This window comes from Cryptomeria japonica, chromosome 10 (genome assembly GCF_030272615.1).
Source record: "Cryptomeria japonica chromosome 10, Sugi_1.0, whole genome shotgun sequence".
NCBI lineage: Eukaryota > Viridiplantae > Streptophyta > Pinopsida > Cupressales > Cupressaceae > Cryptomeria > Cryptomeria japonica.
In genome coordinates, this window is record NC_081414.1 from 467844893 (window position 1) to 467861961 (window position 17069).

Consider the following 17069-nt stretch of genomic DNA (forward strand, 5'->3'; position numbering starts at 1 on the left):
TTTAGGAATTGACCTTGAATAAAATAATGAAAATACTAAAATAAATGTTAAGGAATACTTCAAATCTACAATTGTTGATGACGATGCAATGCTCTTTGAATGTAATCACAAATGTTGAATGTAATGGCATGACAAACACATGGACATGAAAAAGCCTAATCACACACACATGTTTGCATGAGGATTGATGTAATTTTCTCCATAATGCTTTAAGGATGAATATGCAGTCTTAAATCTCTGAAAAGGCTTGATGATGAATGCTTCTCAGATGCATGAATACTTTAGGTATGTAATATATGCCAAAATGAATTGATAGGATGCCTTTATATAGTGTTCCCTAGGTAAATTACCGATTAGGCCGACCTCCAGTGGTCATGTGCAGCCCTTGGAATCAAACGCTATCGGGGAAATATAACACCTGCCCCATTTCAAATTGAAACCATTTTGAGAAGGACCAATGTGTGTTGGGGCACCCTAGTCCAGACCAGGGCATCCCACACCTTGGTCCTTCTACAAATAGGACCAAAATAACCAGCTAGGGGGGAGGGTATCCCATGATAGAACCCACCAAAGGGTGTTAATGACATCAAAGTTGGAGAATGGTGTCAAATCGGATCTAGAGAGGGGTTGGGGATGGGACATGCTAAAGTAGGAGCACAAACATGAGGTGTAAATTGGACCGGTTACAATTTACGACGCTACACACATATAATGTAGAACTCAAGAGGAATCTTGAAAACTATCCATGAGCATCAAAGAATTCTCATGCGACATTAATAGTGCATCAACACTTTAGACAAATTACATGAAATTGCTTGTTATCTTCAAACATTTGATTTGTGCCATTAACTTAATAAGTTTGACCAAAGAAAACAATCCTAGCTTAATGAAGTTCTAAATATATATTAACATTATCACTTTTCAATCATAAATTCCAAACATTAAGATAGTTCTATTTCCAACATTTAGATCAATGAAATTAAATCTATGCTTAATTTTACAAAAAAAAACAAAACCAAAACATCAAATGTAAATTTTATCAATCCTAAAATAATAGTCTAATAAATTTTAAATTTCTAACATAATACATATCATAATCAATTCTTCATCAAAATTAAAGTTAAATACTATCAATGGGCCCTGGGTTTGTGAAGTTGAATGGTTCTTAATGAGCCAAGGATCAAATCTTACATCATAAGGGTCGAAACATCTCTTAGATGCATTTGGCATAATGGATACTCCTCAATCCTTGGCTCTTAGCCAAAGAGATTGTTTTGGCTCAAATCTTGTACTTCATAGAGGTTTCAGCCTAAGACTTGTGCTCTCATATCCTCAAGCCTAAACTCTTAGCCAAAAAAATTATTTTGTTCCAAGACTTGTAATTCATATAGGTTTCAGCCTATAAGGGCCATGCTTCCACAATGACATGACTTTGTGAATGAAAATCCAAAGAAAAACTATTATTTAATTTAATATTTTAAAAAATTTTAAATTTTTTTTTTTTGGGGAGTGCCGGGGTAGGGCGGGATAAGCTAAAAATTACAGAGAACAACAGTATAACAGCTACACTGAACGCCAATTAAACAGCACATAAAACAGCTCGTTACCAAGATTCAACAACAGAACCAAATTGTATACATTTATTTTGATAACTTAATGAAGCCGAACATTTTATCCTAGACTGTTATTCTTCCGATTTTACCTAAACGCCTTCCAAATTTCGAAGGACGTTTAACTTTGGGTGGCGCTGCTAAAGTTTTCTCGTTGCGTCCTCTGTACATAAAGAGAAGGGAGGAGGATGACAAATCTGCATAGCGTTGCAGTGTACATTGCCATAATACTTCCCTTTTCGTTTTACTATTTTCTGTGGATGTATCCGAAACGATGGGTTCAATGCTGCGGTAGCACTATCGATCCATCTCATCGCATGGCCCAAATCTCCCATGTACTCAAGCTCATACAGATTTTAGCCGTGCTTTCAGTCTCAAATCTTCGCTGGCCGCCATTCTACTCCATTCTCTTGATTATTAGCGGCCAATATCTTAACTTCAAGTAAGTCTTCTTATCTTATTAATTAAATTGAGGCGATTAGGTCGAACTAAGCAACTGGCCCAGCTTTGCATCCATTAATGGTGGTTTAATTCAGATGGCTAAAGTAGTAATAGATGCTGACGCCATAGGGTATGTACAAGGGATATTTTCATAAAATCTTCATTTCAACTTGTTTTTCATAATTTTGTGTAGTGCACTCAAAGCTATAATATCATATCTTTATTGCAACTATAGTAAAGGACGGGACAATTCATGTAATCATATGCATTTTCGTATTATGTATATCCAACTTGGACTATGGAAACCTCGAGTATGCAAGGCATGCAAACACTTTTCTTTTTATTTTATGTTTGAAAGAGTAGAAATGACAAGTTTTTTTTGTTGTTAAAAGCCAAGTTGACAGTTCGCCCTGGGTCGATGGGTATTAGTTTGTGTGTGACAATTTGCCTGGTTGGGTGGGTAGGAGTCAGAGTCTCTCTCCCCCACTCTGTATCTGATAATTTAATGTCAAATACAAAAATCTTACAGCCTTGAGCAATGAGCAGAAATGGAATTCCAGGTAAGTGAGGAGTGTTGTTTTGCTTTAATTTTATGTTTTGTTAGTCACGTAGAAGTTACTTTTTAGGGTTAGATTGGGTTTCTATTTTTTAGCTTTTTGCCATGGGTTCTTCTGGGTTCACCCTGTTCACCTTGGGTCTTGCTTGGGGCCCGTGGGTAGATTCTTGGGGCATTTCCACATGCCGAGGTAAGTACCTGGGTAAACTCGTGCTGTACCCAGACCGATGTCAATAACCAGTACAAACTCGATTCTGGTATAACCTGATAACATAAGTTAAAAGTCCATGATTGATGATTTTTTTTGGCAGTGTGGGTTCCTGTGACTTTTATTGTTCGATTATACTTTCATAATTTTGTTGCTTTATGTTACAATATCATTTGCTTCATTTGCTTGGTCTGTTGTTCTTTCATAATTTAATTGCTTTATAGTCTAACAGCACGACTAACTTTGTGAAGCAGAGTGACCGTCAATGTTATCATGGTACTTCTGTTTTAGATTTCATCAATTTAACTTAGTATTTAGTTAGCTTGTTCAACATTATCTGAATTGTTTTGTTCAAAAGTTCCCCAAGGAGAGACTTAGGAAGAAACTGCTTTGTACTTTTCACTCAACACACACAGTTTTGAAGCTTATTCAATCCAAGGCAGCATCCAGTGCAAAACTGACTGACTTAGTATAGGATCTGTAGATTAATTTTCAGTGATTGTAGATGCTCATTCGATTCTTTTTAGATAGCAAGTTGGCTTTATTTTCTGTGTTTGATTAGAGACAACCTAGCATTAGGCATAGCTGAAAATGCTCATATATGTCGTCAATTAGCACTTCATTGGCATTAGCAAATCAAAACTTGAGAAAGTGGGGAAGGAAAGAGATTATATGGGGAAAGGTTTTCATTTCCTGATGTAAAATTTATTGTTTTAATTTAAGCCAGACCAATTTCATATTTTATTCGTATAATTTATTTTATAAAAATCACTTCAGAATCGGATATAGATGTGTGTGTATATGCATATATACATATATACATACACTGTTACACATGCACATACATGTGTGTTTATATATGTAGATATAGATACACACACATGTATACATATATATATCTACATTACATACATAAATACATGTATATGCATGTACACATATGTATAAATATACATATATAAATATATACATACATAAATATATATGTATACATACATTTACATATATACATACATATATGTATATGCATACACATATACATATACATACATAAATATATATGTATACATACATTTACATATATACATACATATATGTATATGCATACACACATATACATATACATACATGCGTGTATGTGTATATATGTATATATGCACATGCATACATCCATACACCTATATATATACATACATTCATTCACATATATATAGACACGGTAGTTTAAAATTTAAAATAAACTAATATAGTTTTTTAAATATAATCAAGAGCTACATTAGATTGAGCATGATTTGGTCTATATCAGTGAATATATAATGAAGTTGCTATGTCAAGTCATCTAAATGTATCTTCCAATTCAATGTGGCTTTGTTGAATTTCACAGAGTTTTTTTTTCCCTTCCATTAGTATTGTGTAGGCGTCAAGATATGGAATTGATGCATCCACAATAAGACTGAAAATGAGAAGCTTTAAGTTTGGAGTAACCTTTGGACTTGGGCAGGCTCCCCTATTTGATGCAATAAGGATTATACACGAACCCTCTATCTATAATAACAACACCAAATGCAAAGGAAATGTTATGAAACGGAATTGAAGTCTGATTTGGAAAACTCCGTTTTTCTCATTGAACTTCACCAAAATGATACATTAAACTCAGAAATCTGTTATTACATAAATATGCAATCCCATGTGCTGAAAAATACAGCTACAAAACTGATTTACAATAGCAAAACAACAGCAAAAAGAGATACATAAATGATCTCCATGTAACGATCTTCCCTTCTGTGAATTCCTACCCCTCCAACCTGCGAATCTTCAATTGAACTCTGCAGAAACCAGAACCATGCGGTCCCAACCAACTTGCTGCTGTCAATACTTCTCTACACCTGCAACAAATATGAGCTATTCCACCCTTAAAACAAAACTACTCCCAAATTTTCCCTCTTTGCCAAATTCCGGAGGTTTCCTCTTTCATTTTTCCAGAAAACCCTGCCCCCAAAACAGGTAAAACTCCCTCCAAAAACTGCTGCCCAGAAAAATGCTACGTTCCCCTCTAAAAGAAGCATCCCAAAATAACTTAAATGCCCACCATCTATGCTCATACATTATTGTCAGAACCGTTTGGAAATTTGCTAAAATTAGAGTTTTTAATGGGCTCCACTCATTCAAAATCTAACTCCTACTTGAAGGAAGTTTGAAATTTCAAGATGGGGTTCCCTCAACGTGGATGCCCTTGCATCAGATACCCATGGTAGAAAGAAAATGATTCCTGAGTTGAACTCCTTCCACCTTGTCTTCTTCATGAAAATGAAAGACATATCATTGTTGCAATCTGATTTTCTTCACTCAAAACAGCATTAGTAATATAATCTAGAGGCTCAATTTCCACATTTTCTATCAAGTAATCTAACTCACTAATTGAGGGATTTTTATCTCCACTATTTTTAAACAAAGATTCATCGAAAAACTCCTCATTTACCTCCACATTTTGTCTTTTAAATTAAGTTTTATCCAAAGGAATTACTGCTGCAACAAACTTCTCTATTTCTTCATTCTCACTCTTATCAAAGAAAATAGTAAAATCTGAGTTTACCTCACCTTCTGCTGCAACCATTTTCTATCTAAAAACAACTTATTCCATTCCACTTCAATTTGAATTAACAAATCATCTCTCTCCACTTCTACTTAGTTTTAGCAAAACAAACATGTTCTTGCTTCATACCATCTTCTTGTCAAATTGCCAAGGCCTCCCTAACAAAACATGACAAACATTCATAGGCATAATATCACACATTATTTCATTATAATACTTTTCAATGTTAAATTTTACCAAGCTTTGTTCGTTGACCAAAACTTTCTTGTCATATTATAGCTAGGCTATCCAATATGGATGCGAGTGTTGTAATGGTAATTGTATTTTCAATAATGAAAACAGAGTTTATATAAATAGGCAATTGCATTAGGAAGTTTCTAAAAGAAACAAACGTAAACAGAAGCCAAACTTAGAAACTACTTAAACTAACTAAGATGACCATTAGAGAAACATTACATTATTTTAATACCCTCCCTTAATGGTCATCGTTCTAACTACCCTACAAAAGACATAATCTGCAAGTCTTTTGGTCATGAATGCATAGAAAGCTGCCCCCATCTGGTCACAAATGCATAGAGAAGGCTACCCCCTTCTCTTCAGAATGCTCTGCAAAATGAGCTTGCTATTGAGACGCTCCTCGGTTCTGCAAAACTTCTGGATATGACCAAGTTTACCACAATTTTTCCAACATGATGTTGGGTAACAAAGCCATCCCTCCCTTCATCCAGAGACATTGAGATCAGCTTCTCAAAACCACACAAAAAATCTATCATGATTTTTTTTGGAAAAAAAAAACAAACCCATAAAACAGTTAGTCATGATTTTTTGTCGAAAAAATCAGAAAACCCTCCATGATTTTTTGTGTGAAAATATTGTGCAAAAAATGAAAACCCAATGACCATATTTTTTTGGAAAAAATCATGCAAAACCCTCCATGATTTTTTGTGGAGAAAAATCAGAAAACCCATCCACAATTTTTGAGGAGAAAATCATAGAAAACCCTCCATGATTTTTTGTGGAGCAAAAAAAAACCCATCCATGATTTTTGAGGAGAAAATTGTACGAAACCCTTGATGATTTTTTGTGGAGAAAAATAAAAAAACCCATCCACGATTTTCTCCTTGAAAATCGTACAAAGCCCCTAGTCTATTTAAAAACTTTACTCGCGGCCATCACAAGTAGTAAATAGAAATAGAACTCCTTGATTTTTGTGGAAAAAATCAAGCAAAACCCTTCTAGAATTTTTGAAGGGAAAAAAATTATAAACCCATGCAGAATTTTGTAAGGGAAAAGTTATGAAAAACCTAGAATGCATGGCATGAAAACCCGTTGCGAAAAATAGAGGTTAAAAAACCCATCGCGGATGTCACAAAGGAATCTCTTGTTGCAAGTAAAAAACCAGACCCAAATCACAAGCAACATAGACCGAAAATCGCGAAAGATATCCCGTCACGATTTGTAGGAACCGACGCAGGTGTGAACACGAGCACAGGAGAAAACATAGAGATTCTAATTAGAAACTATCTAAACTAACTAATGTGAGCTATTCCACCCTTAAAACAAAACTACTCCCAATTTCTGCCTCTTTGCCAAAATCTGGATGTTTCTTTTGCTTTTTTCTAGAAAAACCTGCCCCCAAAACAGGTAAAACTCCCTCCAAAAACTGCTGCTCAGAAAAATGCTACGTTCCCCTTTAAAAGAAGCATTCCACAAAAACTTAAATGCCCACCATCTATGCTCATACGTTATTGTCAAAACCATTTGAAAATTTGCTAAAATTAGAGTTTTTAACGGGCTCCTCTTCTCATTCAAAATCTAACTCCTACGTGAAGGAAGTTTGAAATTTCAAGATGGGGTTCCCTCCACGTGGATGCCCCTGCATCACTATTCTAATGCTTAATACACAATTGCTTTGTGGGGTTAAAAAGGAGAGCAACTAGTTAAAATAAAAGGAAAGAGGAGATGCATCAGAATAGTTGATCCTTTAGCAATACTTAATCATGTAACATATTGTAAAGAACTCTTACAACAGCTTGAAAACACAAAATTTTTTCTAATAGAAAGGGTAAGAAGTTCAACACTGCTCACTAATTGAACATTCACACACAATATTATGCTAAGAACCAACTTAAATGTATAATCTTTTATTGAGTGCCTCACAAAACATTTAGTTACATTAAGCTTCACAGGCTAATTATAACATAAAAGGTAGCTACCAAGACTATCATTTTTCATTAAGAGAATTACAAAAAAGTTCCTAACGGCAAAGTTCGAACTGATAGTTATACATTTCAAAAGTGAACCTTGTGCACCAAAATCATGTTACATTACAAGTATTCAAGGTGACATTAAAATTTTGTACAGTTATGTAGGATAGCTACTTATGCCCTATACTATGGTCAAAGACTCAAATATGCTTTTCTTCCTTTTCAAAGGATTGTTTTGAAATATTTTACTTTTTTGTCACCTTTTGAGGTCTTTGTCTTATGATAACCTGAAAATGGCCACAAAAGGATTTCATCACCCTTCGCCTATTTTCCAGATGATCAATGCATGCTTCAGATGCCTAGCTGGTAGAATGGCATTAGCATCTGCATTTTGTTCATCATGTTTCCTTAGGCCTTCACTTGATTATGTATGGGAAGCTTTATATTGGAGATTGATGGCGCAAAAAGATCATTAACTATACATTTAATGGTGGTCAGAAATGCAGGATCTTTAACACCCCTTTAAAAATTCTGCTTGCTAGCCAAGTCTAAAGTTGTCTTCAAAGTGGGTCCCAGCTTAGTTGGCATAGCTTTGTTATTTTGGTACAATACATTGGTGCTTGGATTATCTTATAGTTCCTGAGACCAATGGCAAATAGAATCCTTGAATTGTATAGAAGAAAATGGTTTTTAAAAATGTTTCTCAATTTTGAGACATATACAACATTAGCTCATGAATGGTGGGGAAAAATCACGAAGGACTTGTTATGATGTTTTCACACATCGCCCCATTGCAAATGGGGACCCTTACTTTTTAGGCCCTCTCGATCTTTTGGTTTTTTGTTGTTGGGTCTTTTCGCGGCAATCTCGTCAGTTTCCTCAGTTTGCGAGTGTTTGGGGGTCATTTTGATTAAGTCTGCTTTTCGTTTGAGCAAATTTGGCTAAGTCTAGGGCTCGTTTTGTCAATTTTAGGGTTTCTGCCTTTAGTCCTAGATTTTAGGGGTTTCTGTTAGGGTTTTGGAAAAACTGAACATATCATTGGAATCAGGACCCCTCAAGGAACCTCCTAGTAAAATTTGAGCCAAAACGGAGCAACTTTCTATTTTTAGAAAGTTCCTATTTTTTAGGGATTTTACTGAGTCCCAGAATGTCTTCATTTTGCCAAAAATCAAACTTATTATTTTTAGTATTTTCTATGTTTAGTAAGTTTCTATTTATAGTAAGTCATTTTGTGTCCTGTTTTAGGGTCTAACACTGACATTTTGAAAAGTTTCTATTGTTGGAAAGATTATTTCTGATAGGACTATTCAGGCAAGTGATGAAGATCAAGCATTCACAATTATTTCTAAATCTGGAAGGTTTGAAAAGTATACAGAATTAGTCAAAAATGGCTAAGTGTTGGCATCAAGTCTTGGAGTGGAAAGCTCAAAAAAATCATCCAAGTCTGGAAAGCAACATAAAATCCTTCAGTAAGTCAATCTGACATCCAAATGAAGGAGTCTGGCATCAGGGAAGGAAGAAAGATGAATTTCCTTCCCTCAGGCAATCCAGCGCCCAAATCAAGAAGGTGCCAAAAGTGAGGGGTCATGGAAAGTTCAAAATGCATTGAATTCCTTCCTCCTAGCAAAATTCCACCCTGAGACAAGGGAGTGTGCTAAAATCAGTAAGCCATGGAGAATCCAAAAAACAAGTGAAATTCCTTCCTCAGGTGAACATTCCGTCCTAAGATAAGGAAGGGCGCTAAACTCACATTCCCATGGAGAAATGAAAGAAGTGCAAGATTCCAAGACTAAGGCAAAATTCCACCCTCGGCCTAGGAGAGGCGCCAAAATGAAGAATGCATGGAGAGACGAAAAATCATGAATTCCTCCCTCAATGCAGAATACCGCCCAAAGTGTCAGGAGGGCACCAAACAAAGGTATCCATGGAGAGCAAGAATTTCATCCATGGATGTCAAAATTCTATACCCAGTTAGGAAAATTGAAAATTCTTCCAAGGCTTGGAAATGATGAATTCCACCATGAAGAGTGAATTCCGTGCCTAAGTTGGAAAATTGAAAATTTGTCTAAGGCATGAAAATCCAAAGGTCAAGGAGGAAGGAAAAGCAAAAATCCCCCTCAGGAATTTTTTTAAAATTTCCATTTTTAGACACCAAATCTTATCAGAATCTGGAAATTTTTGCAGATTTGGAATCGTGAGGGAATTCTCTCTCTCCTGAACTTGGGCCCTAAATTTTAGGAAAATTCTAAAAAATAGGAAATGTGGTAAATTGATGAAAAAGCTTCCTTGAGACAAGATGAACTCAAAAAGCACAAAAATTTCTTCCTCAAGGAACAAATTTCCAAAATTTCTTCTCTAGTTACGAAATGTGCCTAAGGTTGGAAGCAGAACGTGAAAATCAAGGTTCAGGAAGGAAACTTCAAGAATTCAAAAAATTCCTTCCTCAAGGAGGAAATGTGCCCAAGGTGAAGAATTCCAGAAAGTGGAAAAATTGACTAAGTGTTGGAAATTCCTTCCTTCAGGGCAAAGTTCTTGGAAAATGTGAAATTTGGCTAAGACATGAAGGAATTCCTTCCTCAAGGGTAAAGTAGAATCGAGGTCAAAATGAGGTTAAGGAGGAATTTTTCCTCGACATCAAAATTCCTTCACCATGGAGAAAATCTGCTCTAGGAAAGGAATAGGCACCAAATGAAGCTAAGGAAGGAATTTTCCTTCCAAGATAAAATTCCTCCAAGACATGAAAATTCCGCCCAAGGAAGAAGTTGAAAAGAGAGGCGGGGAAATTAAGTCAAGGATAGAGAAGAAAGAAAAATCCCCTCAAGAAAGAAAATAAAAAAATTTCCTTCATCGCATGAATTCTACGCCTAGGATGAATTGAAGATGAAAATTCCAAGGCACGAAAGGAATCAAAGATGAACAGAACGAGAAAATTCTTCTCAGGAAAATTTTTGAAAAATCCCATTTCAGGCTTCAAAATTCCTCTCTTGGACTGTGGAACCCTAATCTGAAAAAATTCCTAAAAAATAGGAAATGTGCAAAATTGATGAAAAATCTTCTCCAGGGCAAGGAAAATTCAAAATCTCAAGAAAATTCTTCCCAAATAAAGTTTTCTCTCTTTCTCGCCAAGTGACAGCCAGGTCAACGCATGATGAATTAATGGAGCATCTTTTGCATGCAGCCATCACATTTAAGGCAATATGGCAGATTCCTTTTGCATGCACTCGTCGCATGTGGAGATGATGGTGCATTTATGACATGATGGGGCAATTTTTGCATAGAGGAATATTCAATGCATTTTGGGCAAATTTAGTGAGGAGTGGCGCATTTAATGCATTCTGGTTACCAATTGTAATGGGTTGGAATTAATTGTATATGGGCATAATGGGTTATTAATTGTTGATTCCCACCTTGTTGCATCATGTGTGGGGAATCTTTTAGGGAAAACCCTAATTAGGGTTTGCATGTAGCCAAGGCCAGAAGCCTATATAAAGGGGTGACCCCCCTCATTTGTAAAGGAGGGAGCTTTGTATGAAATTGTTGCGATAAGTTTTTTGAGAAAATAACAGTGAAACATTGTTCTCTGATGGTGTCCACTTAAGTTATTTTTTCAAAACTTGCATGGTTTCTCCTTCCTCACTTAGAGTAGAATTTTATTTTCTCAGTTGTTAGATAAAGTGCTTTGGTTTCAATGGAGAATGTAATGGTGCTTGATGAATTTCCTTGGTTCATACTTTTTGCATCTTGCTGATTGTAAGTTGTAGTGTAAAGTTAGCCTGAGCCACCAAATTTGTGTAAGTTCGATTGTGAATAGTCGTTTGGATTGCGTCGTGTTGGGTATTCAAATGCACCTTCTTAATATGAAAATCCTTCATCATCCTCAGAAGATTGCACCGGTTCTTGCGGAGTTGTAGTTAAACTTGGCAAAGTAGAGCTTGGTTTATTTGGAATTTGTCCACCGAAGCATTAACTGTTGATATCACTGCCCTTAGGAGTAGATTTAGATCCTTCTAAACCCTTTTCCCCTCTATTTTCAGTTCATTTTAGTCCGTTCGAAGCAGTAGCATCGCATAATTGTCATATCCGATGATGGAGTTCCAGCCACAACAAAGAAGTGAAAGAATGATGCAAACGTAAGGCCCCTTGGATTACCAGCAATCACATCAGCCAACTGAGTCACGTCTGTAGCATAAAGGAACCTTGGAGTCGATTGTTTGAACTTCTTGCAATCTTAGCATGCAATCACACTTTGATCAAGAGAGAGTGAAGTGATCGTAAGGCAACTTTATTTTGTGTTCGACGTAGTCATAAAAAACACGTCAACAGGACCTTGACTTACTCTAGAATGCTTCGGATTGTGAGATTTATCTTTGATTAATGATAGGCAGCCCATTACAAGAAGCGTATAATGCTTTTTAACACACAAAGGCTTATTCAATTGGTAGGTGCAATTGTACCTAGCCAAAATTATATGTAGTACTTCTAGGCTACATTTGTGGCAACTCAATAAATTTATATTAGGAAGGGAAAATATACTAGAAGCCTAACTTGTTGGGCTCAAAGTCAATTAGAATGAATAAACATCAAAGAATGGAGAACTAGAAGAGAGAAAAAGTGTGAACCAGGTGTGTCTATGGGATTTTTTTTGGTTATTGGGAGCAATGTGCTCTGTAAATGAACCCAAACATTGCTGGTGGGTTGTTGGATCTGCACAAGATCTGAATGAATCTTTAATAATTCTAAATATGGAAAGCCTTGAATTAGGGCTATGGTTTGGTGTGTCCATACTTGAAGTTCTACCAAATGCTTCTGAACATCAATTATATTGAGGGCAATTAGGGTTGGAGGCTATTTTCTGAATGCATAGTCATTATCTATCCATTGGTCTAACAATGCTTGGAAGCCTTACCCATTAATAGTCCTTTGGTTGGGTCCCGTCGGGGATGGAAGACCTATTTGCAAAAAGACATTGTAATTTCCACACATTTTGTTCACTTCTAAACTTTGTAGCATTTGTATCAATTCTTTATCTTATTTTCTACATGGTAGATTAAAACAATAGTCAAATTTTGGTCAACAATAGAGGAGCAAGTCCTTGATTCATTTAGCTTCTATCTACTTAAATCTAAAATTTTTGAGGTTGGAAGTAACCTTTTGTCTTTGAGTAGCAACTTGATCAACATAGCTGAATATTTTTGGGTTTATATTTTTCAAGGCTGACGAAGATGACAAAAGTATTATAATGTATATGAGTCATTTTTGGTCATCGGGTTTTGAAAACATTGACACAACTCCCCCTACATGTATTAAAAATTTTAAAATGAGCCAAGAGCTTTGGCTTAGCAATTCCCAAAGGGTGGCTATTCACTTCTATTATTTTTTTTCCTCAGTAATAGTGTTGTGTTTCTACCCACATACAAGTAAAACAAATAGTTGGATTGCTTGCTGACTTGGGTTGAAAGTGGGAGGGAGTGGAGATAGAGTTATGAAAAATAGGGCAAAAGTGTAGGATGGATGCACAAAGATGGAAGTCGATTTAGAATCTATTCGTGAGATTCTGTGAAACCTTGTGAAGAAAATGGAATACAATAGAGTGTTTGGTTAGAAGTTTGAGTGAGGGGAAGTGGGGAAGCAAATGTAGTTTTGATGAATGTAATGAGAAGTAACTGTACAATTGAGAAGTGCATAAATTTACACTTCCCTCCATGTTTTGCATTCATTTTAGTGTTTGCCACATAATTAGGCCTCATTTTGACGTTTCTAAGCTTGAAATCCCTCAAAGATTGGCCAAACTGAAACAAGATCACTTCTATTGCAAACATGCTATTCCCCTTTGTTTGCATTGTTGCTCTCTTTAAGACACCAGTGCGTCTGTGCTAATGTCCTGTTCCAATTTGAATCCCTTTATCTCTCTAATTGTCACCCAAAACCCTAATCTTCATCTTATTTTTCAACAGCTTATTTTCTCGAATTAGCCTTGTAGACGTATAAAAATGACCATATTCCTAAAGAATATTTAATGTTCATTTTATTCTCATTCCTCTATTTAATTAAGTAAATTATTCAATTTATTTAGTTAAATTCACTTAAGCCCTTTTTGCATCATTTAATTGAATAAATCATTTTATTTAATTAAAACCCTTCTCTCTACTTTTAATTAAATTCACATTTAATTAAATAGTTTACCCCAATTAAATAAATCTAATTTATTTAAATCCCCAACTTGCAACCAAATTGAAATAAAGCAATTTATTTTAATTAATTCTATTTTCCCTCACCCACTTGCATTTTCCTACATCTCCCACTTGCCTCCTAATCCCCTTCCTAAATTCTTCTAGAACCTATCTAATCCTAATCAATTAGCCTAAACCTTTCAATTATCCACTTTCCCTAAATTTGAGGATGTCACTTCTCAAATTTGGAGGAAAGTCTTCCAAAGGCATTAAAGCCTTTATGCCTTCAACAAGCTAACTTGTTGAGTTCCCCCAAATTTGGAAGGACTCTTACAAATTTGTCCCCAAAGTCTTCCAAACCATTAATGGTTAACTCACCCTTTTGGAATGGTTAGAGACTTTTTGCCTAACTTAACCTCCATCTAACCCAAGGGTATCATCAAGCATTTATTGCTTTGACCATGGTTATTCCTTTAACCTTTGCACAAGAGTTTATCCTTTGGGTAAAAGCTTTATCCAATGGATAACCCTAACTTAACTTTAGCTCTTACCTCCTAGGGTAACCATGAGGTCTTCTCAAGCATTTAATGCTTCTTACATCTCCTCTCAACCAGCCTTATGTTGACAATTGTCACCATTGCATTGGTGAAAATTGAAAACATGGATTGACAACTTTCAAACTTGACCCTTGATTAACTCTTTCAATCCTGACCATCAATTGCCCTATTTTCACTATAAATAGAGCTCTCATTCCTCCATTTTGAAGATCCATGCAAGCTTTAGTATCTCATTTATGCTCAATTTTATAACACATCTAGCTTCTCTTTGTTATAGGAATAAATCTAATAAGCGTTTTAGACTATTTTCTTTATCATTAGCTTAATTCATAAACTAGTGTATCATTTTAGGATAGTATTGCTACTAATCTTATCATCTTATAATCTAGTTTATTGCATTTGTAGAATCATGCATAGATAGGATGCATTTTCATAACTAAATCAATCATAAAACATCCCTCGTTCTTGCATTTGTCATCCTTAAGCCACTTTGCTTAGTGATCTGAGAGCAAAGGCATTGGCTTGAGGGACCTTGTGAGATAGAGAACCATGGAACCAACCTTGGAAAGTTGAGTCATTCTTCATGACTCCATAATTTGCACCAAGAAGTCCTGTGGGTGTGTGGACAAGCCTCTTTGAGCTTCATTTTTCACATTTTAAGCTTTATAGCCCCGCTTTTCTCGCATACATTTCTGACGCCCACCGTGGGGCTCGAACCCACGAATCAAATCGGTTTTAAAAAATAAACACTTTTGCAGGTACGCGGGAAACAAGAATTAGCGCGTAGGAAACATCCCTTAGCGCATTTGGTGGATCTTTTAGCGCATCCAGCGCACTGTTTAGCGCGTGGGGTCTATTCTCTAGCGCGTGTAGTCTTTACCTTAGCGCATCGTCCCCACTAATACTTTCCTATAGGTCTCGGCGCGGGAGAAAAACAGAGTAGCGCATCTAAAACACAGTTTAGCGCGTCGGGCCTTTTCGATAGCGCATCCGGATTACCTTGTAGCGCGTACAGTTTGTTCTTTAGCGCATCACAGACTGAAGCAAAAACCAAAAACTGTAACCGAATGTGAAAAATTTAGACTTGTTGAAGTCCACCAATTTTCTAACAATTTCACTTGTTATTTTGCAGGGTTCTAACAAATTTCTTGCAGATAGGAGCTCAATTTAGGACCATTAAGATAGTTTAAAGTTTTTACTAACTTAGTTAAGTTAGTTAAAATTTGAACTTCTTTTAATTCTTCTTAAAACTGAACTCACTTTTATTTTGGGCTTTAAAAAGAACCACAAAACAAATTTTTCCTTGCTTTTCTAGGAGAGAAATTTTTTACATTGGGTTGTAAAAGGAACAAATCAATTTTGTTTTTCAAAGTTTTGCAAACAAATGGATTAAAAAGAACTTCACTATCCTTTGGTGTATAAAATGATTCATCTTAGGTTTTAGCAAAGTAAAGAATCAGACAAAGTCCCAAAAATCTTTTGTTTTGTAACTAAAGGGGGAAGATCTTCCCCTTTTGCTCGATTTCTTTTGTTGATGAAACATCGTGTTCATTTTGTTGACCAAGTTCTTCTTTTCAGATTAGAAAATCATTGCCTTGAAAATGTTAAAAAGAACACCATGTTTTCATGGAGCAACATCTCCAACTAGGATTAACAAATCATTGCTTTGAAGGGCTAAAAAAAGAACTTGTGTGCTTTGTCTCGAAAGTGGAAGGTATATGCTCTCCCCTTAACTGGGTGATCAAAAAGCCAAACCACTCTTAAAGCTTTCTTTATTTCAAGCAATAAATCCTTTAGCAGGCCTGCCTTCCCGAGGGGTTGAAAAACTCTTAAATCCATTTTTGGCCGGTGTGAAGGGAACGACCTAAGTGGGAAACAACTTTGAAGCCAAGTGTTCCAACCCACTATAATCAAAAGTGGAAAGTGACGAAAGTCCTTTTCAACAGTTACGCGCAGCGATTAGCTTTCCCCCAGTATCCTTGAGATACGTAAAGCCTTTGTTTTAAAGGTTGGGAAGCCGCTTGAGGGAGTTTATCACTGACGGCCGAACATGAAGCTTGATTATGAACCTTAGTATAGAAACTTTGAGCCGAGTTAGTAACCAGACATTTGCAATATGATAGTGCAAGGGTGGGGAAGAATCCGCCCCCAAGATCGCTCACCATATATCTCCCAAGATAACTACTCAACTGTGAAGCAATTCACCTTGAGTTAATTTCTGGCAAAAGGCAAAAAAACGGGCACCCCCTAGGGGGTGACAAGGTTGTTTGAGTTGACGGAGTATTGAGACTAGTGGGCTATGATATTGCTTATGACCCTTGAAAAAAAAGTCTGATTGAAGTGCATGTTGTATCTAAACCTGTTGAAACATTGGAGATTTGAACACATCCTCGCAGAACATACACTTATTGTTTAGATTAAGTAAAATGGTTGTCTCTTTGGTGCCGTGCTTTCATTCGTTATTTCAGAAAATCATCTATCAGTGCTAAAAACTCAAGGCAAAATTCCAAAATTGCAGGAAAACAACCAAGTCAAAATATTTCAGGGTAGTTTAGCACGTAAGAGCAACTTCTTAGTGCATAGGAATCATCTTTTAGCGCATTAAACCTTCTCTTTAGCGCGTCAAGTCTTAACAGTAGCGCTTCACCCGGATCTAAAAACAAGCAGTAACAGTTAGCGCGTCTTGAAAGCAGTTTAGCGCATAGGGTTTAACTGTTAGTGCATAGG

General features: G+C 36.1%; 1 protein-coding gene across 1 annotated transcript in view; it reads left to right on the forward strand.

Moving 5' to 3' along the window:
- The first annotated feature begins 1532 nt into the window (after positions 1 to 1532).
- The window catches only part of LOC131063387 (phosphatidyl-N-methylethanolamine N-methyltransferase), a 76825-nt gene continuing 61288 nt past the window's right edge, over positions 1533 to 17069 (forward strand). Inside the window, exon 1 of the mRNA XM_057997192.2 lies at positions 1533 to 2052. Within this exon, the coding sequence (XP_057853175.1) occupies positions 1799 to 2052 (254 nt within the window). The 5' untranslated portion in view covers positions 1533 to 1798. The remainder of the gene's footprint in view (positions 2053 to 17069) is intronic.